Raw genomic sequence first — 24,850 nt, forward strand, 5'->3', positions numbered from 1 at the left:
ATTTTTTATGTTTCTTTAATGGGATATTTAATTTACACACAGATATTCTTGACTAGCTGGGAAGACATCTAAAAGAAAATGTATAAATATATGAATAATGTTTCTCAAGTTTTTAACAAAACTGAGGGTTTTTCAGTTTTCATGTTGAGGGCAGGAAAAGCAGGTTAGGTTTGGTAAGCTAGTGTTAGAATTAACGTATTTCTTAAAGAGTGTGGGGGAAGGGGGAGACACTGCAGAGGCAAAATGGCCCAGATAAAATTTTACTGCAAATAATCTATCTAATAACGTCTACACACGAGCCGAGAAGACCTAATCCTAGATCAGACCTCGGAAGACTTCAGTTCTAGGCACAGCTTGGAAAAACTATGTACCCTCAAGCCTCCCACTTCCTCAAACCTAATACTGTATAATGGAGGAATAAAAAATTAACTAGGTGATAAGAATTAGAAATCTTTTCATGTGACTGCATAGAAAACATCTTCACTTGGTAATAAAAATGCAAGTAAACGCAACCAGTTGGTAAATAAAACATAAATTTACTCTAAACACAACTCAACACTTTAGGAATATGTAATACTATACATTATAGACCAGGAAATTAAATGTCTACAATAATAACCTCCTTAAAAGAACAGATTCATTTAGTAAACTTTAATGCTTAACTATTTAAATCCTAATGTGTCTTGATTACAAGTATTAAAGTGTTGCCTAAGCCTTGCATAAAATGTAGACTTGCAAAATTTATTTCTACTTGTTAGTGGCTATCTACCAACAAAGAAAACCTCTCAGTGTTTAGCTTTGAGAAAGGTATGCAAAGAAAAACATTATTCATGTATTTATACATTTGCTATTAAATAGTCCCCCAGTTGGGCAGGAACCAGAATCTGTGTATGTAAATTAAATGGTCCATTAAAAGGTTTTAAAACCTATCATATTTTTTTTACCCTTATTTATATTTATAATTACGAACGCTATAAGTTTACAACTGTATAATTAATCTTTGTGAGCATTTTATTACCAAAGCTTAATTCTTCAAAGTTTCAAGCCTTCAGGGAAAGTGAAATTATCTAGTGAAAAAAGTCAAGCAGTTTAATTGTCTCTCATTCCCAGCTAGAGATGTGTGAATTTGATTTACCCTCTTATGTTAGTTATGTAATACCATAGAAAGAGAGCAAAAAGAGAATTCATGAACATGGAGGGGCACTTGGTCCATGTCCTTGGCTTTCCCTGTCTGATACCTGATTTGGTTTATCTCAGTATCAAAACCCCCTTATCCCGGCAGTTCTCAAAATTAAGAGTCTATCAAGATTCCTGAGGCACCTTGTGGAAAAAATAGATACCTAGGCACCACACTTCAGAACTACTGACTCAGAATGTTTGCCAGCAGGGTAGGGGAACTATTCTATATTTGGAGAGAATGTTAAACATGTTGGTACTTTGTGGGTCTTCATACTGAAAAGTATTCAGGGTTCAGAAGCATCAAACAGACACCTCTCCAGTGTACTGAATGAAGCATATTTAAGACACACCAAATGAAATATCTGTCTCATGTCAAGGAAACAGTTGCTTTTAAGCAGTAAGCGGCAGCAAACCATTCTGTAAATTTTAAACTGAAAAACTGAGACACATTCACAACTGGCTTATGCTATGTTTGGTATGTGGAATTATTCACAGCTTTGGGTTCTAATAGGGAACTTAATGCTTTCTTTTCTTGGCTTAATCTGCTGGAAAACAATTCAAACAAAAAGGAAATGAAAAGCTTTACTTTACCTCTTCACCTTAACTGTGACCTAACTGCTTTAACAATACAGTAGTCTAAATAATGCCTTAACTATTTATATTTATGCAGAAGTGAGGGTTTTTTGGTTAAAATTGTTAAAATTAATCTATAAAGGCAGAATGTAGGCAACAGATGTCTACACTGTAGAGGTGATTAATTCAGCCTCTTTTAGGGCACCTAGAAAAATGCCATCTCCTAAAATTTCAGTGCCCACTGCTAAAGCTAGGCAACATTAAGTCTGCGACTTTAAAAAGCACCGGTACACCTGTCTTACAAGCTGAAGGCAAAATCCTGACATCAACCACTGGCACCGCAAGGGAAAAGGCAAAGCAGCAAACTTTAGTGATTCAGACTCCAAAAAAAATTTTCTTTAGAAAAAACAAGAATTAGAAGATTGCTGAAAAATAACATGCACTGAATAAAAACACACTTGAAAAAAGATTCAAATTTTATTATTCCTTAAATCCTCATTTCAAAGTAGTGGCAATGCCTTCCTTTCAACCTACAATTGCGATGGCTTCAAAAGCCAGATCCTTCCTCACCTTCTATTCTCAATGGTCAGCTCCAGAAGCTGTTAGAGGTCGGCCCATGGTCTTTATCTCGGGAGGCTAATGACAGAGGGAGCCCTGGCATGTACCAGGCTGGGCTCCCTCAGCAAGCTACCTTCCCTTCAGTTCAATGCGAAAGAAGAGAATAAGTAGTACTGCAATCACCATATAGCTCAGGGAACTCACATAGAAAGGCCTGTCCGGGTTTATAGATCTTCCTCTATTACTTTCCTCTCATCTGACTTTATTACTCATCTCTTATTATCACTCAATTTCCTTCAGAAGCTCAATAATATGTTTATTCATGTACAGAAATAAGCATGTATCTTATATGGGTGAAAAAGCGATACAGTATTTGTACACTCTCCAGGCTCATTTAAAAATGCAGAATGTAAACATAGTGTGCATAACAGGTAGGTCACTTTCTGCAACTCAGCTAAAAATGTATTACTTGGTACACAAATATAAATATTTAAATGCAAAGTTCTCAGGAAGTCTTGACTTTACATTACCTAACTCTTCAGATTTATTAAAAGAAATCTACTATGTTTGCAAGCTTCGAGAATGGTTTGCTCAGATTATTTAAATGACGTTGTTTAAAAAACAGCTCACAAATATTTTCCTCAACTCTCACTGCCCTGAAGACTCATGTCAACTGAGTCATCACCATGACAGTGATAACAGTAATTCAAATTTACTCCTTTAACCCTCCTGACCTTATAAAACAGGTAACTCTTTATTGTCCATGTCTTACAAATAAGAAAACTGAGGTCTGAGATTCAGTTGCTATCCGCAGTAACAGAGCTGGAGAGCAAAGGAAACATAGGCTACCTTCTAAGATCATCAACACTCTGCAGAGTCTCAAAAAGTGGAAACCCCATTTATGGGGGAGGAGGGCACAAGAAGCTCATAGAGCCAACATGGACAGACTTAGGGTCAGGTCAAGGACAGAGGACTAGCGAGGAAACTGATCAATCATAGCTGGTAGCTATCCTTTGAAAAGCATGAGAGTGAAGACAGTGTCAGAGATGACTATATGGTATAAGGGAAGGCAAGATTTGGAGGTGAAAAGACAAAAAATGAAGGGTACTGGGCTAAAAGTAACTTGGCTGTTTCTGTATTACCCTAGCAAATTCCTCATGGGCTAGAGATGTGATTCCTCCAAATGAAGACACAGAAGTTCTAAGATTACTTCTTTTGCTGAAGTGAAATGCTTTTTCATATGAAGATAGTCATACGTACATGGTCATACATTCCATCAATTTTGTAAAAAAAAAAAAAAAAAAAAATTAAATCTTATTAGAGAAACATCTAGTTTTAGTCAAAACTTAAAAATAAACCTAGTGAGGGGCACCTGGGTAGCTCAGTTGGTTAGGCGTCTGACTTTGGCTCTCAGGTCATGATCTCATGGTTTGTGAGTTTGAGCCCTGCATTGAGCTCTGTGCTGACAGCTCAGAGCCTGGAACCTGCTTTGTATTCTGTGTCTCATTCTCTTTCTGCCCTTCCCCTACTTGTGCTCTGTCTCTGTCTCTCAAAAATAAATAAGTATTAAAAAAAATTTTTTTTTTAAATAAACCCAGTAATTCTTTGAGGGAAATGTGGCAGTACTTACTAAAAAATGCATGTACCACTTGTTCTGGCATTTCTACTACTAAGGATCTATTATTCAAAAATACTTGCACAGGGGCTCCTGGGTGTCTCAGAAGGACTCTTGATTTTTGCCTCAGGTCATGATCTCAAGCCCCATGTCAGGCTCTGAGCTAACAGTGCAGAGCCTGCTTGGGATCCTCTCTCTCTCCTACCCTCTCTCTCTGCCCCTTCCCTGCTCATGTGCTCTCTCTCTCTCAAAATAAATAAACTTAAAAACAAAAAACAAAAATATTTGCACAAATTCACACACGTACACACACAATGGTTGAAGTGGTACTGCACACAGTACAAAAACAAAACAAAAGCAACTTCAAAATTATTCAGTAAGTTAGTAGTTAAATGTATCCATAATATGGAATACTACACAGCATTTAAAACAGTAATAGACACATCTGTACTAACATAAGATATACACCATATATTAAGAGAAAAAAGCAAAAGGGAGAAAAATATTTTTAATTGTTTTTTAAAAACTACATATGTGTGTGCACAAAGAAAGCTGTCTCAAAGAATACAAACCACACCGTCAGCAGTAGTTGCCTTGAGGGATAAGGGAACTGTTGGAGACACTAAGGAAGGAGCTGATTGATGAAGGAGCCAATCCGGATTTGTCTTTTTATCTTCACACAGTTCTATATTACTATATATTTTTCCAACATACTTTTTTTAAATTGTTTTAAAATTTCTCTAAGTTTCACACTGCTGCACTTTAGGACAGCGAATTCAATTCTCTCCTACAGAATATTTGCAAATTGTATTAATCACCAGTAGATCATACCTTTGTTTCACCAAATGTCAATGCCTGAGTGTTCTACGAAAGAAAGAATATGCTTGTAATAACCAAATTATCTCCCTAGGATACTTGTAAAAACTGGTTGCTAATGCAAGCCCGATTACAATGAACATGACCATCCACAGGGGAACAAAAGGAAGAAAGATGTGACATAAGGCCTCCATCAAACAACTCCGACTGTCGCTCACTGCTAGATTTGGAACACGTATGTGTACAAAAATAAATCTCTAAGTTCCTGCTAAGAACAAAACAGAACGAAAAATGACAGTGTTACTTTTTATTTAACAAATTCCGAGTGCCTACTGCTTCTTAAGTACTGCCCTTAGGGAGGCCACCAAGATACACACAAAGGTCATAGTTTCGGACCTGATGGGAGTTTACAATCAACTAAAAGTAAGCTACACAGTGAACACAGGATTGCTGAGTAGGTCTGCTTGTCTGTTTGGAATATCTAAGAGAGGCTGAATGGACTGATATATAAGATGGCTGGGACACAGAGGCATTTGGAGGCTAAGTTAAGCAGGACTGGCAGGCATGAATGGAATTTATGATGTTGGTTTTATTCGAACCATGCTCAAACAAATTCAAATGTCTCATCAAAGAACAACACGTAAGCGCACACTTGAGTAGAACCACAGGAGGTGCACCTTTTGCAGTATGATACCAGGTGCTTCCTGTGTCTCTGTAGAAATACCACCACCAAAGTCACAGAATCAGAGGTGGAAGAGATCTTGGATGTCATGTGTCAAGTGCATCTAACATGTGAATATATTCCTTCTGCTTTCTAGCTGACTGAAATGGTATCTCTGGGCACATGACAGTGATATCAGGGAGGAGTCTACCCTACTTTTGGGACGGCCCAGGCTCTAGGAGTGAAAGGGCCACTGAAATGACCCCCCCCACACACATACACACTCTGCTCCCAGCCAAGACCAATACCAGCTTCCGCTTAGTCTGTCCCTCCTTGCTGTAGTGTGCCCACTACAGGCTAGCTCATAGGAAGGGGGGGGGGGGGGGGGGAGACAAAGTGCATAAGTGAGAAAGTAGAAGAAGAAATACATGACAGAAAGTCGGAGTAAAGTAAGATGACCTCCAACTGTGATATCATTCACCCCCCCTCCCAACTGGTTTCTACCCTCTTCTGTGAGAACTTCTGGATACACTAAACATGAGGTAAACTCAGTAATATTTCTATTATTATTATTATACGTGTATTCCTTATTAAAATTCTTCCAATGCTGTTAGAGAAGAGCATGACCACTGTAAATGAGGAAAAAATGAGCTTCACCCAAGGTTACTCAAGTAATGCATACATAATAGAGACAATACTGGACTCTAAGCCTTCAGATTTTAAGTCTGATGTTCTGTCTCTACACCACGATTTACCAATCTATGTAATACACCTCCTTTAATACAAAACGTAAAGGACCAAAAAGGCTGAGTTAAGTAAGAGAGAGGACTAGCACTTGGAAATCAGTAAATTTAAAAAAGTACTTAGCGAAGACACCAGCATCTTTTTTAAGAATGTGGAAGCTGGAAAGTTTTATTAGAATATAAAACTGAAAGCAAACAATTTTGCTGAAAAAAAAATGCAGTATATAATGGGAAATCTCCTTGGAGGGCCATTAACATCACTATCTTACAGCCACTATTTAGCATACAGTAGTTAGTTTTATAATCTAATCAAAATTATGTGTGTGGGGGGGGGGAATGTTATGAAAACACAAAGAAATGAAAAATAATCTGACAAGGAATGAACTATTACAATAACTAAGTGTATATTCCAAGTACCTTTGCTCAGTCTGTGAGCTTGGATATACTAACACATTCTCTTCAGTTTCTTCATCTAGAAACTACTGCAATTATAAATATGCAATATCAAGTTAAAAAGCAAATTGTTAGGAATAATATGCCTGAAATCATCTTGAGAAAGCTTTTAACTCCTCAGGATAAAATTCTTGCAGAAAGAAAATATTCCAAAATACAGTGACCCTTGAACAATGCAAGGGTTGGGGGGTCAACCACCCAAACAGTGGAAAATCCATGTATAACGTCTGACTACACAAAAAGGTAACTACTAATAGCCTACCACTGACTTTCAGAAGCCTTACCAATAAGGTAAAGTCGATCAACATGTATTTTATATGTGTATTATATACTGTATCCTTACCATAAATATGCCAGAGAACATAAAATGTTAAGAAAATTGTAATAGAAAATACACTTATAGTGCTATACATATATTTACAGGAAAAATACAGGTATAAATGGATCTGTGCAGTTCAAATCCATGTTGTTCAAGGGTCAACTATAATAAGGAAAAGCAACTAATAGAATTTTAAGCAACATTAGGATAAATAAGTTCTTAAGAAAAATGAATAACCTGTTACCAACATAGTTTGTATTTCCTTAAATTATGACTTTCTTCTAAAAAGGATTTGGAAGCCAAACTTGTCTTTAAGATACCTATTAAGATAACTGAAACTAAATCATATCCCAACTCTATTATCTGGCCAAGTAAAAGTGATGCTTTTCCTTAAAGAAAAATTAACTCTATCAATATTTGTGTTTAAGACCTCTTTCTACTCAAAGAAAAACTACACCCAAAAGACCATACAAAAAAGCACTGCTTTAATGGTTTGGAGAATGCTTTATGTACAGATGTTTGGAGGCAGGTGAAATCATGTGGTCAAATAACTGCAAAATATTTTTAATCCCACTCTCTAATAAGGCATCGATCTAACAGTTAAAATAACACTCTCCAGGGTTCCCCTTTTGTCACTTAAAGTCATAGCCTGCTTCCTACCTGTCTTCTCTTTACCATGTATCATACAAGGACAGAAGGCAAGAACGCAGCTCATGTAACTGGCCCATTTCCAGGCTGGGAGCAAATCTGATGATAAATTAAGTGAAGAAGAAACTGGTGGGATAAACTGCTCAAGTTCACTGCTCTAGTTAAGCTGTTCTCATACAAGTTATTTGAAAATCACACTAAGCCTAAAGCTAATCTGCATTCTGCCCTTGCTATTTCCTTGGAAAACTTTTTCTTCTTATTTTAGAAATTCTGAAAGAAATATAAATATCATAGGAACACTTTCTTGCACCCAGATCTGCATTACATTAATTCATTAGTCTTACTATTTGAACATAAAAATGAATTTTCAAAGCTTTTAGACAAGAAACTTTGGGGGCTGCTATTCTTCAAAACAAGGAAGACCCATGCAGAACAAATGATTGTTGATGTGGACCTATGGTTAAACTAAAACTCAGAGAACAAAGTAACCCTAATGGATTATATAAATTCGGGGGGCGGGGGGAGGAAATAAAAGTTTGAAGAACACATACAAGTTTGAAGAAATGGTATATCCTATTCTTCTGCCTCCACGGAACAATTTAATAAAAAAGCCATGGATAGGCTCCTGAGAAATCTGAGATGATTGTTAGCTAGCCTGAATTTTCACAAAGCAGTAAGATTGAGGGAGGTAGTATGACAAAGAAGAAGCCTACCTGAACAAGTCCTTGAATGCATGTCTTTTGGTGGGTCAAAGGTACTTCAGTGCCACAGTTGTTTACAATATTGTATTTAACAAAGGCAGGCTCTACCGAGTAAAATGCTTTACACACCTTGTGATACCACTCTAATAAAACTGAGCCTAGTATGGGGAGTACTAGAAGAAGTATGGCTATGGGGGTGTCCCTCTGACATAAAAACCATTTTCAAAGTATCTTATAGCACTAGGGGACTTGTAAAAGAATGTTCACAGCAGCTCTATTCAAAACAAGATCGATCAACAGTGGAATGGACAAACGGTGATGTTCTCAGAGCTAGACTATTCTAGAGTTGTGCTGTCCAGTAAATAAGGTAACCACTAGCCACACGTGGCTATTAAGCACTTGCAGCACTGTGACTATGGGGGGTTTAAGGTATGCCGTAAGTATAAAACAGACACCAGATTTCAAAGACTGAAATACGAAAAAAAGGGTAAAATGTATCAGCTTTTTGTTGACTTGATATTTATGAATATTGAGATTAATCACTTTTAAAATTAATTTTACTTGTTTCTTTTTAAATAGGCTATTACAATATTTTAAACCATACAAGTGGCTCACATTATATTTCTTTTGGACAGTGCTGCTCGAGAGCAATGAAAATGAATGAACTACAGGTACATGAAACAGTATGCATTAATCTTACAAACATGATTCCAATGAAAGAAGTCAGATAAAACTCAACTAGTGTTTAATGATGTCAACAACAAAACACAAACCACCAAGGTGTGATTACCATAAAAACCAGGCAGTGGTTAGTTACCATGGGGAAGAGAAAGGAGCTTGTGACAGAAAGGGGACATATGGAACCCTCTCAAGTGCTGACAGCAGTCTATTTCTGGGACCTGTGTTGTTGGTTCACTTTATTAAAACTACATATTCATATTTTATGCACTTTCCTACATGTTTTACCTCACAATTTTAAAAGTTTTCAAGAAATAAATATTAAACTTCCTTTCCTTAAATATTTACATTCACTATAGCAATTAAGGACTTTTTAGAAACCTAAAAGAATAGATTGAGTCCTGTATCTCAAATCAATATAACTAAAGAAATGCAAAAATGTTAGGCCCCAGAGTTGCCTAGTCAAGACTGTGTTACATTCCTCAATATATTTTTAAATATTTTTAAAATTACGTCTAAATGTTTTTAAAGCATAACAACCTATAACTTAGCCATATTATTTATCCTGTTTTAATGTACTCCATGAAATAGGTTGTGGGTGTATTTCTGACAGGTTACACATACATTCTTGTAAGTCAACATATCTGCAATCACAAAATAAACACCTGATAAATGTGTTTATAAGAAACCATTTTTGAGATTTCTTACACAGTGATAATCATATCCTAAATTCTCTCTGAACAAGTTGTAATATGTTTTTTTTAAATATTTGTTTATTTTTTAAAGAGCGCAAGTAGGAGAGGGTCGGTGGGGGGGGGGGGGGGGGCGGGGGGGGGGGCGGCAACGACAGAGGATCCAAAGCAGGCTCTGCGCTGACAGCAGTGAGCCTGATGCGGGGCTCAAACCCACGAACTGCAACATCATGGCCTGAGCTGCTCAACCGACTGAGCCACCCAGGCAGCCCAGTTGTAATATTTTTCTAAGAATAATTTAATTTTCTTAATATGAGGCATCCTGTCAGAAATGTCCTTTCTTGGAAAATAAATTTTAAAAGAAAATGGGGGAAGAAAATTCAGAGTACGTCCAAGTTAATTTACTGATAAAAGCTGACAAAGGTGAATTAAATAAGTCTTGTGTTTTCCACAACCAATATCTAACATTTGATGAAATTTTACCAAATGTAAAAGCATAGGAGTCAACCTTTAACAACTGAGAAATTTTTCTGGGCACAAAAGGTTTGCTATCTAGTAGAATGCACAAAACACTTTGAAACAAATGTTTCAGGATACAAAACTAAACTTAAAAACCTCTGTCAACAATACTTTAATAATAAAAAATTTTTTAAATCTCTCTTGGCTACTAAGAACAATGCTGAAGACCTAAATTCACATTTAATTCATTTTTATGCAGAAGAAAGGAATTTATAAATGAAAAAGAATACAAAAAAGACACCTTACAGAATGAATGTCTATACTCACCATGAACTTGGTTGATTTCTGAATTCTGGGAAAGAATTTCATCTGCTAATTTCTGAGCAGTTGGCAAAACTTCTGTGTGGTGCACTGTGATCAAATACTGTACAAACTTTTGTAGTTGGTCTCTATTCATTTGAAAGAGAGTCTCTGAAATGGGAAGATGCAGTTTGACCTGATCTGGCTTGCGGATGCGGTATAAAGACAGTGCCACAACATGAGCACAATAAAATATGTCCTTGTTTCCACAGCTGCAGGTCACTGAGGTAATCTTGCAACGATCAAAGCTGATGGCCACGTTGCAAACAGTTTCTGGCTCCGATTGTATTGCAGGTTCTGTCACTGTGCCACTCAAGTGGAAACCTATGTGATAGAAAGGGAGGAGAGAGGTTAGCTGCTGCATTCAGATGCTATGAAGTATTTCTAATTCTTTGCAATGGGCAGTACTTGACGGCAGCGAGAAAAAAATATTGACAGTTTTTATTTTCAAGTAAAAACATTCAGACCACGCAAACATCCTCCCGCCTCCTGTTCTTCACACTTTATAGGGAAAAAAGCAATGGTATTTGACAGACATGCTAAAGTATTTTACACATCTATATGAAAATATGTATTGCAGTATACCACCATCACACCTATAGGAAGTTGTTAGATCTCACTAACAAGCCATAATCACTCATCTCTGAACCTGTGGTATACCTGACACAAATCCCCAGATCAGTGGTTTTCTTCCTTTAAAGACACAAAAAAAACAAAACAAGGCCAGCTTGGCTTTGTGCTCAACAAATTCCTCCCTTCCCTCCTTTATTCTAGGCAGCCACTAACATCTTCTAACCAACAATGCAACTCTGGGGCAGGTCGTTCACAGACACTGATCAGATAAATTTTCTTTAAGGTTTTTTTTTAAGTTTATTTATCTTGAGAGAAAGAGAGAGAGTGCGGGAGGGGCAGAGAGAAGGAGAGAGAATCCCAGACAGGCTCCACACCAGCAGCGCAAAGCCTGATGCAGGGCAGGGCTCGAACTCACAAACTATGAGATCATGACCTGAGCCGAAGTCGGAAGCTTAACCGCCTGAGCCACCCAGGTGACTGTGATCAGATAATTTTTTTAATTTAATAATCCGTGCCTAACATATGCCCCAATACAGCAATGTCTATGAGCAATGCCTATTGGTAGAACTTCAAAGCCCACCAAATCTCATATATACCGCAGTCTAAGTAGCTCACAATGAGCTGGTACAGAAGTAAGGTTATTAAACATGCTTACATACACAAACACACAGGCACACAGAATCACCAAGGGGAAAGGGTCTTTACAGCTTAAACTTAGAACTACACACAAATCCTTCACACCCTCCCTGACCGAGAGGTCATTTGGTGGCTGCTTACAATGGTCCAGAGAGGAGACGCTCACCCCACACACACACGACTCCCCCTTGGATTGCTCTAGGAAAACCATACAGCCAACTGAAAACTGCCTCCCACCACACTGACATCAGTCGGTCCTGGCCTATTTGGCCAGGGGACAAAACCTCCTCTCACTATCCATATGTGGAAATATCAGTATGTGGAAAGTTAACCCCAAATTTCTTTTTGGCACATCCATTCAGTTCCACCTTCCTTCTCTTACAACCACATTCAGAGGTAAGGGCTAAACCTTAAGGAGATAATTTTGGGAACTTTCAGGACACCAATTTACCTCAAGATTTTGAGTACTTGACAGAAACATAAGATCCAGAATGAAGGTTTTGACTTTCTTTCAGCCTTCCACTATCTATGCTACTTGAATAAAACTCATCAAGCAGGACACGGTCTTCATGCCCAAAAAGAAAGATCTTTACCATTTGGGAAATCTGAGAGGGATGACAGACATATAACATGAGAATGACAACTAGATAATGCCTAGAATTCACATATGGGGCACTTGAACCCTACTTACTGTCTCCCCCAAGGGATGATCATCAGGCCAGAGAGCTGGAAGAAACACTACTCACTATTCAGTTTAGAAGAAATCTTTCAGAGTAATATAATTTCATCCTAATAATTCATATTTAGTAACAGGAAGGAAAACTTGGTAATAAGTTTTACCAAGTTAATTTAAAAAGAGCAATCCCTAAAAAAAACAAGTTACTACCAAATTTCATGGTAAGAAATTTAGAGAACTGTAATATGATAATCTTCGTTTTTCTTACAAAGAGATTATATTATCCCTGATTCAGAATGAATATTCCAGTCTCCTTTACCTCTTTTGGTCAAGAAGTTTTTTTTGAAAAATACAATTAAAGAAAAGATACATAGTAGATATACTTCTATTTTTTTTAATTTAATGTATTTTCCCATGAGGAAAAAGTCACAGAAAAAGTAAACACCCAGAGAACTTCAAAAGTGAAGAATAGTAAGGACAAACTTACCTTACTATATACCAGATGCACAATAAGCCTACAGTAATTAAAAATCCACAAGACAGGCACAGATTAAGATAGAAAAAAACCCAATGGATAAGAGACAATTCTGAAAGTCCTGAAGTATATTCTGTACGTTCAGTGCAAGAGATCTCAATGTTTTCTACCTCACAGACATGTTGTATACAAAGAAACCGGTTATCACTATGGGAAAATAGTTACCATAAACTGACCATTTATAAAATTGATCTCTCCCAGCTTCACAGCACCATAGCTCTCCTTGTCCATCAAGTCAACATCTTTGTCTCTCCATGACAGTGATATTGGACAACTTTTCCAATCATAGGAAAAGTCAAGATAATTGAGGATCTAAGAGTTGGACTAGTCACTACTTAATCTGTAAGGGTATAACCTAACAGGTACTTCAAAAAAGAATGATTTAACTACCAAAGAAGAGGCCCTTATTAAGAAAAGTGATGAACCCCTCAAACAATTTTTTGCAAAAAGCTGCACAAGTCAGAAGGAAGTAAAGTGTATTGAATGAATGCTGCGATCATTAAATTATGCCGAAGGAAAAACTCATCTATTATTCAATTTCATTACAACAAATATTTACTATTCTCACAAAGTCTTTTAAAAAGCAAACCGTATAATATTGCGGCCTCCAAAACAATCTAATTCAAGAGATATATGAAAGCGCACATAAACATGGATATGTCTTACAGAGTAACACTTCATTAATCTGATATCATCAAAGATTAAGGTGTTTAATAATGTTCATTTTCTAAGCAATTCTAGATTATCTTTCAAGTACCCCCAACTCCTTTAAAAATTCCAAACATTTTTCTTAGAAATATTTCTAAATGTTCTAACTTCTACCCTGCCACCCTAATCAGCTGACTATTGGTGCTACCAAGTGAGTGGGGCAACATTCTTTGTAACAGCCGACTGCAGGTGGCAGCATTTTTTCAGCGGGCTTTTTGTTACTTTTCTCCACTATCAGCTATCACAAGGACTCCTCTCCTATACTGCTAGCCTTTTCAAAGAAAATTATTTGCCCTCGGGTCAGCTGCACCTCTAATGTGACCAGCTTTGTGACAGCTATTAAATACTCTGAGGCTTATTTGTTTGGGGAGGGGGTCCCCCGCCCCTTACTTTTAGGTTGAGATGGTTGATGTCACTAAGGGGAATGGCTTTACTTTTAAATACAGGAAAATCTCACACACACACACGCGCGCACGCGCGACAGCTGGTATAAGTACTTTTTAAGACTGCAACACTGAGTCAGTTTGTAAGAATTCCATCAAGCCTCACTTCAGGATCGTGTACTCATGTATTTTGGCATCTCCAATTTGAGAAACCTTTGAAATTCCAACACACTCTAAGTTAGTTGGTCCTATATCATACCAGAGCACCCCCAAGAGAACTAAGAATACTCCCTCAGCAATCCCTAGAGAGCTACATAAGCCATCCTTCCTCCACCCCTTATTCCCTCCTACCCAAGCTGATCTTACCTCTTAGGGAGTGTGTGACCTGCAACAAAATAATATTCCTAAGAATGGACTTTGCCTTTCTGGAGTTCTGACAAACCTTGATGACAAACTGAGTAGCAAATAAAAACTCTCTTTCTGGAATAGCTAACTGTTCTATATGACAGATCTAAGGACAAAGAAAGGGGCAGGCAATTCTATACCCTGTAGTAAAACACGGGCAATTAATTTTCAAAGAACTAAAACCAAAAAACTTACATAAACCTTTTCTTATAAAAGTATTTATTTGACTTTACAAAATACAATCTGTCAAAGATAGTTAATCCCATAAAAGCAAACCTCCCAGGGCAAATTGTTTTATCATCACCATGTTTTTATCAGGGAGCCCCCAAAAAACGTTAGTATTCACATTCTCAACCTGCAGAAAGTGAAGAAAAACAAAGCACAAACCAAGGCACAATGCTGTATGGGCTTTAGTAATAGAGACACTTTGATTGGGATCAGACTCTGTCACTTAAATGCTGAGTGCTCTGGACATGTTATTTAACCTCTCTGAGTCTTGCTCTATTTGCAAAATGGGGCTAGAAATACCATCTAGGGTTGTTTGGGGAATTTAAATGAAATAACATACGTAAAACACCTGGCCATAGTAAAAGTGCTCGTTAAATTTTATTTCCCTTTCCTTACCCTCCCAGCTGGAGAAACAGGAGAGGGGTGGTAGATACAATCCCTTCATCTCTAACATTTTTTTTTTAATCTATGCTACTGAAATCTGGTGGGGGGGGGGGGGTGGTGGTTCTCACTTGAGAGGTGGCTTGTAAAGTAAGCCTGGCCACTGAGAATGTTTGAGGTAAATGAGTTGGAGGACACTAAAGGGATCACTGCTGTTCGACAACAAAACCAAAACCCTTCAGGGTCCTTTGCTTATATACCAGCTTTCTTTCCCCTTTCCTGTTAAGTTCTACCAACACATAAACAGTTAATTTTGTGATCGATGGTTACTTTGTACACAGAGAAACCAGAAAATTGGGAAGAGATTTTTTTTTTTTAGCAGTCATACATATTCCTAAAATGTTAAAATGCAGTGATCCTCAAAACGTGGTCCAGGGTCCCTAAGATCCTTTCACAGGGTCTACAAGATCAAAATTGTTTTCATAATTCCATCTCGGCATTACTGACCTTTTAAACTCTCCCTCTCAAGTGTACACATTTAATTTTCCAGAAGCTACATGATGTGTGCTATCACAACAAAATGAAGATAGGGACAGGAAAATCCAGATCTCTTCCAATAAAGACAGACATTACAAAGATTTTCAAAAATGTAATACAATGCCACCTTTTCCACGAAAATATATTTTTTTGGGGGGGTGGTAAAGTTGTTTTTTCATAAAGGCATGCTATTTATGTTAATAACTTTATTACTGTTATTTAATAAATATATTATTTTTTCTCAGGTTTAATTTCAAACAGTAAATATCAATAGGCATAATCCTCATTAGCAAAGGACTCCTTAAGAATGAGATCAGAAAAACAAAAAACTGCTAAGAAATGGAAAAGATAAATCTTCTTCACCAAATCATCTTTTAAATGGCATTATTTCCACTTGTATTTTATACTACATCAAATTTCTCACATATGAACACATATTCATAACCTCTACATTAATCTCACATTAACAAGGATTAAAGAAAGTTTCTAGAAAGCAAACATTTACTGTCACTAACATTCTACAATGAACTTTCCTTGAAAACTGATTTTCCATATCTAAGGTTAGATTTCTGTTTCATTTTTAACGGGGACAAGGAGACCTATGATACCAGACTGGGAAGACAACGGTTTTAAAATATACAAAGAATTTCTAGGGGCGCCTGGGTGGCGCAGTCGGTTAAGCGTCCAACTTCAGCCAGGTCACGATCTCACGGTCCGTGAGTTCGAGCCCCGCGTCAGGCTCTGGGCTGATGGCTCAGAGCCTGGAGCCTGTTTCCGATTCTGTGTCTCCCTCTCTCTCTGCCCCTCCCCCTTTCATGCTCTGTCTCTCTCTGTCCCCCCCAAAAAAATAAATAAATAAATGTTGAAAAAATATATACAAAGAATTTCTAAAGGGTGGCTACTTTGTGCAGATATATTTGCACATATACATGTATATGCATGTATGTAGGTATGTATGTATGTACCTATGTACATGCTCAGTTAACTGAAAAATCGTTACAAACTCAAAGCATTAGAAAATTTCTAAGCTAAAATAAACTGGGAGACATGAAATAAATACACACTATAAACTACTTCTTTCGGGGTACATTCTTTTCAGAAAAATATGCACCCTGTGCATGAGGCGCTCAAGTAACATATTCTTTGTTGAAAAAGAATTTAACAGAAGCACTGGTGTAGCACTTACACAAATACATTTTTCACCCTTTTCCTAAATAAAAAGAACCCCTGGGGAAATTAAAGGCAGAAACCAAGGCAATGTAATGTTATGGCTGAAAGGGTGGTAAGGGTTATGAGAGAGTATTTTTGGATTTTTTAAGCTAAGACTAAAAATGCAAAAGTGTCAACATTTAATACTCTCATAACAAAGTATTCACTGGTTGACTAAACTCATTATATTGGCGAATTGCATAGTAACTAATATTTGATTATGTGCCCTTTGGTAAAACAGATGAGTTAATCACTGCCTCCAAAAGCCTAACTTTCACCTTTCCTAACTCTAATAAATACTGTATACAATCTAACAGGCCATGTTGCAATTATCAATTTGAAAACAAAAAATTTTAATTCAAATCATGCACAATTTCTAGATCAGTAATACAGATGCGGTAAGAGCCCAAGATGGAGATACAAAACAATTCAAAAACCACCTTGTCTAAAATATGATATTCCTTCTTCAACTACATAATTTTCTCAAAGGGAAATCCTAAATTAAAGAGACTGCATCCTCTGAGCTGGCTAATTAAATTCTCTAGCCCTAATTTCTAATACTAAGCTTAAACAGCTTAGGAGACATTAGGAGATTTTGCCGGCAATCACTAATGAAGCAGTTTCAGTCTCTTAGAAAAATTATTTTTTAAAGGGAAAGCTTTATTTTTAAGTTCACCTTAAAAATGTCTGTCTGGGATGGAATCACTCCTACACTTCATTAATATTTGAGAGAAAGACAATGGCAAATTAATGCAAAGACCAGACTGTAAACCACAGCACACCACATAAACAACATAAAAATTTACGGAGCATGCACTGGATGGGCCCAACCAAGAGTTCCCAGCGGCATTCTGTTCAGTATCAGGTTTATTTTCTAGTTAATGCATATTCTTGCACCATTTCATAAAAGGGTCTGTATGATCACAATACCTGTGTTAGATATGAATGGCATTAGTTATTTAAAATTATTTCTGAAGAAAAGACACGTATCTACTAATTTAGCTATCTGCAATACACACTTAGAAGGAACATTAGTTTAAGGGGAATGCATTGGATTAAAAAAAAAAAATCACATCATTCTGTCATCTGAAATCTTGAAGTACCTACGGATTACCCACAATCACCATTACCATAATTTTCCAGAATGCGGTTCTGTTTTTTAACATGCATATGTGAGGCAAACAGCCATCAATGAACCTGAGAATTAGGGGGATGGTGGGGGAGGTAAACAAATTAACAGAATTTGATTTATTTGCACATCTGTAAAGCTGCAAGGTGCTTAGGAATTTAAATTATTTGCCCCAATCTTTTAAGTTCCACTTTCTTAAATCCCAACCTTTTCTAACAAGCAAAGGAGTTCTAGCCTTCCACCCTTCTTAAAGGCCAGATCAGCCAGGCTCCCTTGCTCCATCTGCATAGTCTTCAATACCCCTGCCATTGCACCCCTACAATTCGGTATTTCCTCCTCTTCCCCTCCCCTACTTAGTCTCTCACCTGGGTCCTCAACTTCTGAAGTACAGATTAAGTTTATTAGAGCCCTTTGGTGCCCAAACACCAACTCTTAGCACCTTTACACACCTTTGTCTTACTTCCCAGGGTCCAGGCCTAAATCAAGAGGGGACAGAAAATCCTTTTTACCTGTTTATTTCCTGTTGTTGCTTACAGACAAACAACCTTCAGAAATGTTTGGCTGTTTGCTTTAGAAGCGGAAAGAAAGGGGAAACTCTAGACACTAATGCTGTTTACCAGAGCCAAGAGGTAAGGAGAAAAGTCTGCTCAGACCAAAGAGGGGAGATTGCAGGCTTCAGTGATCAAAACCCTCCAACCACACCCTGAAGTTCCAGCCTGAGCCCTCAGTCCCAACATGAGCCCACACATCTTGGCCCTCACCAATTCCTAATGCCTAAGGACTAGAATCTGATACACTTACATCTCACAACCATCCTGCAAAGTGGGTTATAATCATCCTCCCCTTTTTACAAACTGAGGTTCTCTCTGAGTTGCAGTGATAGAACACACTTTGGATTAGATAGGGCTCTGTAGGACTACTAGGAACATGGGTCTCTATATTCCAAATGATAAATTTGCACAAGTAAAATCTCTCCATGCCAACACATTAGTGGTTTAAAAGGATGAAGGGAGGCAAATTAATAGATATAGACAGTAAACAGTGTTAAGGTTTAGGACCTTTGGAGGCAGGGCAATGTCTTTCATCTCTGTAGCCCAAAGATCCAACACAGCTCCTGGAACAGGCCAGGCCCTTTTAACTGTCAAACGAAGGAAGTGATGGGGCTCTTCCAAGCAATGCATGACCTGTCCTGCAGAAGTCACAAATAGAAAAAATAAAAGCTTTGGTCTCAAGCCCAGGATACTATAAACTTGGGAGTCCACTCTCCCCTTACACTGAGTTAAGCGAGACACAGAGGTCTGTGACACCATCTAAGACAACAGATATCTGCTGTATTTCCATCACAGAGGACTATCCTGAAGGAAACACTCAAGAAGCATTTGTTAGGTGAAAGAATGCACAAATCCTCTTAGGCTTAGGTTGTATGTTAAGGGAACATACAAAATCGTGCTTCTCAAACTGGAATGTGCATCAGAATCACCTGGCAAACTCATTATACAACAAGACGGCTGGGCCCGTTTCACCATCCCAAGTGATGCTGCTGCTGCTAGTGGTCCAGAGAACCAATAACCATGATGATTAGAATTAAAGCTTAAACAAGTCTTTTCTAGTCGAAAATATACTTAAGTGAACACAGTAAAGAGAACAGAAAAGAATATATAGCTTGTGATATAAAGAATGTAAACAATTTCTAGCTTACTATGTAAACTACATGCTCCTCATTCCAAGAAGACAGGTATGGAATATTTAAATGGTCTCAGCATTAAGAAAAAAAAATGAAAAAAATTCCATAATACTCATAATTTTTTAAGTAAAACCTTCATTCAAAATCATAATTAAAACATAAAAATTAGAAATCAATCAGAGAGTATTTACTTTTACAGAGAGATTGTTTCACAGTGTCCCATGGATTCATCATAATTGATGGCTCTTTGTGAATTCAAAACAATCCATCTGGGGGACCTGGGTGGCTCATTCCATTAAGTGTAGACTTCAGCTCAGGTCATGATCTCACAATTCATGGGTTCGGGCCCTGCGTTGGGCTCTATGCTGACAGCTCAGAGCCTGGAGCCTGCTTCAGATTCTGTGTCTTCCTTACTCTCTTCTCCTCCCCCACCGGTGTGTGCGTGCGCGTACGCTCTCTCTCCCTCTCTCTCTCTCAAAAATAAATAAAACATTAATAAAACATATTTTTAATGTAAAACAATCCAATTAATGAGAAAAAAACTGGCAACTATTTTAGTAACATATCTTTTGCCTACAGGAAAGTATACTCAATAAGAAAAAGTCAGAGGCAACAGAACATACAGGAAAACAAAAGGTGAAGTAGGACTTCATAATTTCCTTCCAATTCCAACACATTTCTGTTAAACAATTTTAGACAAGCAATTTAGCCTTGATTTTCTTATTAAAAGGGATTAATAATACCTTACCTTCCAGGACTGCTCTAAGTGGTAGAACTGACAATGTACGTTAACCACCACAAGGACTCCTTTTATGGAATGCCTGCTATCATCAGCACTGTAATAGAAATGTAATGCTCTTGGAAGCTTGGCATTTCCAACAAGTGTAAAAAAACCCTAGCCCTTTGGCGAGTATACAAGCTGTTGGAAATGCCAAGCTTCCAGGAGCATGCTAGCATTTCCATTACAATAACGTGCCAAGGTTTGTTGTTACTGTAGTAATTCTAATATACTCATATTTCCAAATTAATGGAACTGCTATAATTTTTTTCAAACTGTCCACATTTTACATAGGACATTCTTAAAATGTGATTTGATTCCAAACAGTAGAGAAAAGAAGAAAAATTAGAAGACGTATTAATTTTGTCTGAAAGTAACTTCTAGTTTCAGTGAGTAATTTTCCAATCCTATCTTTGAAGATCTCTCTTCTAAAATGTAAAACACCTTTTTTACTTCTAATGTTTGCTTTCTGTGTCACTGTATATAAAATTATTTTCACAGCTCAAGTCCATCAAAGTTGGATGCAACCGTAAGGAACCGTAAGGAAACCGTAAGGAAAATTATTTTCACAGCTCAAGTCCATTCAAAGTTGGATGCAACCGTAAGGAAACTTGCAATTCTTATTGTGAAAGAAAAAGTGACCACAGCTTTTCATTCCCGGTAATTTATGGCCTGACAAGCAGAGTGAAGTTAGAACTTATGCCCTCTTCAAAGAATCCTAAGAAACACTAGCCCTGGGGCGCCTGGGTGGCGCAGTCGGTTAAGCGTCGGACTTCAGCCAGGTCACGATCTCGCGGTCCGTGAGTTCGAGACCCGCGTCAGGCTCTGGGCTGATGGCTCGGAGCCTGGAGCCTGTTTCCGATTCTGTGTCTCCCTCTCTCTCTGCCCCTCCCCCGTTCATGCTCTGTCTCTCTCTGTCCCAAAAATAAATAAACGTTGAAAAAAAAATTAAAAAAAAAAAAAAAAGAAACACTAGCCCTGCCAGAGCTGTAAGTATTATTATTTCCCTGTATGTAGAGATCCAGCTGAGAAGAAAATCCTTTCTGCTCCATGTGTGTGTCTTTAAGAACAGTGAGCAGATACGTTTACACCTTGGCTAAGCAGTTTGTTTTTTTTCTTAAGTACATAGTGATAAATGAGAAGCAAAGAGATGGACTGGTCACCCGTTCAAAACGTAAATGAAATTTATTAAGATATTCCCATTCCTATCTTGGCCCAGTGTAATTACAGATGATTTTCTTCCCTTGTTTTGGTTGGTGTGGAGGAAGTGTTTTTTCTAAAATTTCTACGGTGAAGACGAATTACTTAAGAGATTAAAAAAAAGTGCTCTCAGTAAAATTGCAAAGGTGCTTAAAGTCTTCCTGAGGAAAGAATCTGCCATATAAAGGATGCCCAAAACATGTTCTGGGTGCCTGGTAATGACCACACACCAAGTGTAAACAGTGACAGTGATCATCAGTCAAGCTTTGCCCTACTACCTGGCCCAGCCTACTTTACCAAGAGGACACTCCCAGGTTCTCCTTAACCCATGGATGCTCAGCCTTCCTCGTGGCTCAGCCACTATCCAAAGAAGAAGATGGACTTCAGCACTCAAGGTAAACAAGGCAGAGAGACTGGGCTCCTGGTTCTAATTTCAGCCATTAGCTAATGTCAGTCCCATGGGCAAGTTGCTTCAAATCTATTTCTTGTTCTTTCTTCTTTTCTCATGTATTAAATAAGGAAAACAGATGTTAGATGATTTCTAGAAAATTAGGAAGGTTGGCAGCAATAATGGAGAGTATCCACGGCAAGATGAAGGATGGTAGCTGTCACACTCACTCAACCCAAGACCTTTGACTTACCCTGGCTGCCACAAAGTTGAAGCAATGGTCTTCTCAAAGGACTTAGAAGTTATGGCTCAGGGAAGGAGCAACAAAAAGGATAAATACCACTATTGTTGCATCTATGTATATATGTCACTAGCGTGTGGGAGAATTTTTTAAAACTTCGAAATTCAATATAAAAGTAAACAATAACTACATAATTTTTAACCATCTGCCTATAACTGATATTCTTAAGGCATAATAGCTTTTTGTGTTCTAGATCTAAAATCAAAATCTAATCTTAAAAATCTCAGATTGTATAAATACAGGTAAAGTTTATCTATGCAAAATGTATACAATATAGAATATAAAAACACGAAAGCCCATTAAAAATGAAATGAAAAAAATGGATTAGATCATCTCGTCTGTCTTTACCACCAAAAGGGCAGTAGTATTCTTTCCCTTCCCATCCATTAATTAAGAACATGAGGGGCTACACCATTCAACAACACTTCCCTAATCCCCTAACTTGGTAACAGGCAATGTACAAGTCTCCAGAGAAGTATCCGTGAATAACACATGGGCTCCAGTTCTGAGAAATCACTGGATTATTGGGCAATTTACACCTATGAAGTCAGATCAGGGTTGAATTCAGAAATACATAAGAAGAACAGACCGACATTTCCCAAACTGTGTTATATATGTTAAAAGGTATCAAAGGGTGGGGGTTTGGGGAGGTGTTCCCTTATGTCAGAGAAATTTCTATTAAGTTGCATCCAGCACCACCCTTTTAGAGATTGAGAATGTAGCTCATTCAGAATAAGAGCTCTAAGAACTTAAACAGTACATGGAGTCCTACTGAACTTTATTTACTAGGACTTTAAAGAAGAATGGTAGTGGAGTGCCTGGGTGGCTCAGTTGGTTAAGCGTCCAGCTTCAGCTCAAGTTATGATCTCGCAGTCTGTGAGTTCAAGCCCCACGTCAGGCTCTGTGCTGACAGAGCAGAGGCTGGAGTCTGCTTCAGATTCTGTGTCTCCCTCTCTCTCTGCCCCTTGCCCGCTCACACTCTTTCTCTCCCTCAAAAATAAATAAATATTTTTAAAAAATTAGAAATGCCACATTTCTTAAAGAAGAATGGTAGTACAAGGTCTAGAACAGCTATAGGAAAATTAAAAAATGTATTTAGTTCAAGATGAGCAATAGGGTTGCTTAAACTACAGGCTCAACTGAGAGTTTAGAATCATAAATCAGAACGAGCCAACTGACAGGCTTTTGTTACTTTTTCTCCAGGAGTTTAAGCCAACTCAGACATGAGTGGCTTAAAGGCTGGAGAAGCCTCATCATCACCAATATTCCCCTTCTACTATTAAAGAACCATTCATTTATGGGGAAAAGTAAGCCTATCGTTGAAAGCCAGTCTTCTTACAACACAATACAAAAGAAAGCACACCAATGTTGTTATGTACACAATTACACTTAAAAGTTCATCTGGCATTCTCTCAACTAGAAATACCTATTAATATTCAATTAACCAGAATACTAAACACTGTCAACCCAAAATGGTTAAGAAAAGCGTTTATGATATTTTACCTCCAAATCCTAGAAACATGAGTGGCAAAGCTCAAACATCTGTTTGAGAGAGGACCTGAAAGAGTCTTAACATGCAAATTCTGTATTAGAGTTTATTCCATAATACAAAGGAACAGTACATGGTGTCCTATGAAAGAAGGACTGTTAAGATGCTGATGGCACTCAGAAGTATGTAGAACAGTGCCTGCACAGGACGTGCACTCAGTATTTGAGTGAACAAATAAATGAATGAAAAAGTAAAATTTTTTTTTTGTAGAGCGATTAAATAAAATCTGAATGCTCTGTACCAAATTGCTCTAGTGTGAGAAGCTGCAAGATAGCAAAGTCTGAAAACAAATGATTGTATGTGCCTCACACAGGAAACATATGTGAAGTAGTTAGAATTAAACTCTTACTATAATTACCCTGTTTATGCATGACTTTTTCAAGATCTTGCAAAAGTGCCACTAATAATAAATATACACTATTTTAAATAACAACTTGGTTGTATTTATTGCTTCTGAAAACAAAGTTTTTATAAGGTAAACGAACAGATATATTCCATTTTAGACTGGAGAACATTTCTATTGGACAGGGTATTGGTTAACATTCTAGAAAGAATCAGAAAAGTACAGGTACTGGCCAGGAGCTCTAACCACAATTTTCTTTTCAACATCAAGTAACTGTTAACTGAAACTTTATGAATAATAATCCAAACTTCAGGATTAAAAATAATAAGAATTTTAAATAGGTAACAGAACTCCTGCACCAAATTTTTGAATGCCATTCATTCTAAACAGAAAATATAAATGCAAATGGCTTCAAATCTTAAAGAGTACTAATTAAGTAGCAATTATGTATACAGTGGATTAATGTGGTTCAGAATCAAAATAATGTGTCTAAGGATTGTCAGTATAATGGAATAAGAAGTGACCTGGGAGAGCGACTGGAGTTTTAATCCCAGCTCTGCTACTAATTAGCTATTTGACCTTCAGTCACTGGCCTCATTTTCATATCTGCAAAAAGAGGCTGAAGGACTAGATCAATGGTCCCTAGCTATCTTTTTTGGGGGGAGGGGGGGTAGGGAGCAGTTACTGATCCTCTGAGAATCTGAAAAAGGGCAATGTATGTTTCCCCCAAATATGCACAAAACTATGCAGAG

The 24,850-nt window shown here is 37.5% G+C and overlaps 1 protein-coding gene across 2 annotated transcripts in view; it reads right to left on the reverse strand.

The window, feature by feature from the left end:
* The window catches only part of ZSWIM6 (zinc finger SWIM-type containing 6), a 199,427-nt gene that overhangs the window by 63,420 nt on the left and 111,157 nt on the right, over positions 1 to 24,850 (reverse strand). For both annotated transcript variants that reach the window (XM_086700215.1, XM_086700218.1), the window contains exon 2: positions 10,423 to 10,779. In XM_086700215.1, coding sequence (XP_086556341.1) covers positions 10,423 to 10,779 — 357 coding nt within the window. The remainder of the gene's footprint in view (positions 1 to 10,422; positions 10,780 to 24,850) is intronic.

The sequence above is a fragment of the Puma concolor genome, chromosome A1, assembly GCF_028749965.1.
Source record: "Puma concolor isolate L17-30 chromosome A1, mPumCon1.1.hap2, whole genome shotgun sequence".
NCBI classification, from domain to species: Eukaryota; Metazoa; Chordata; class Mammalia; order Carnivora; family Felidae; genus Puma; species Puma concolor.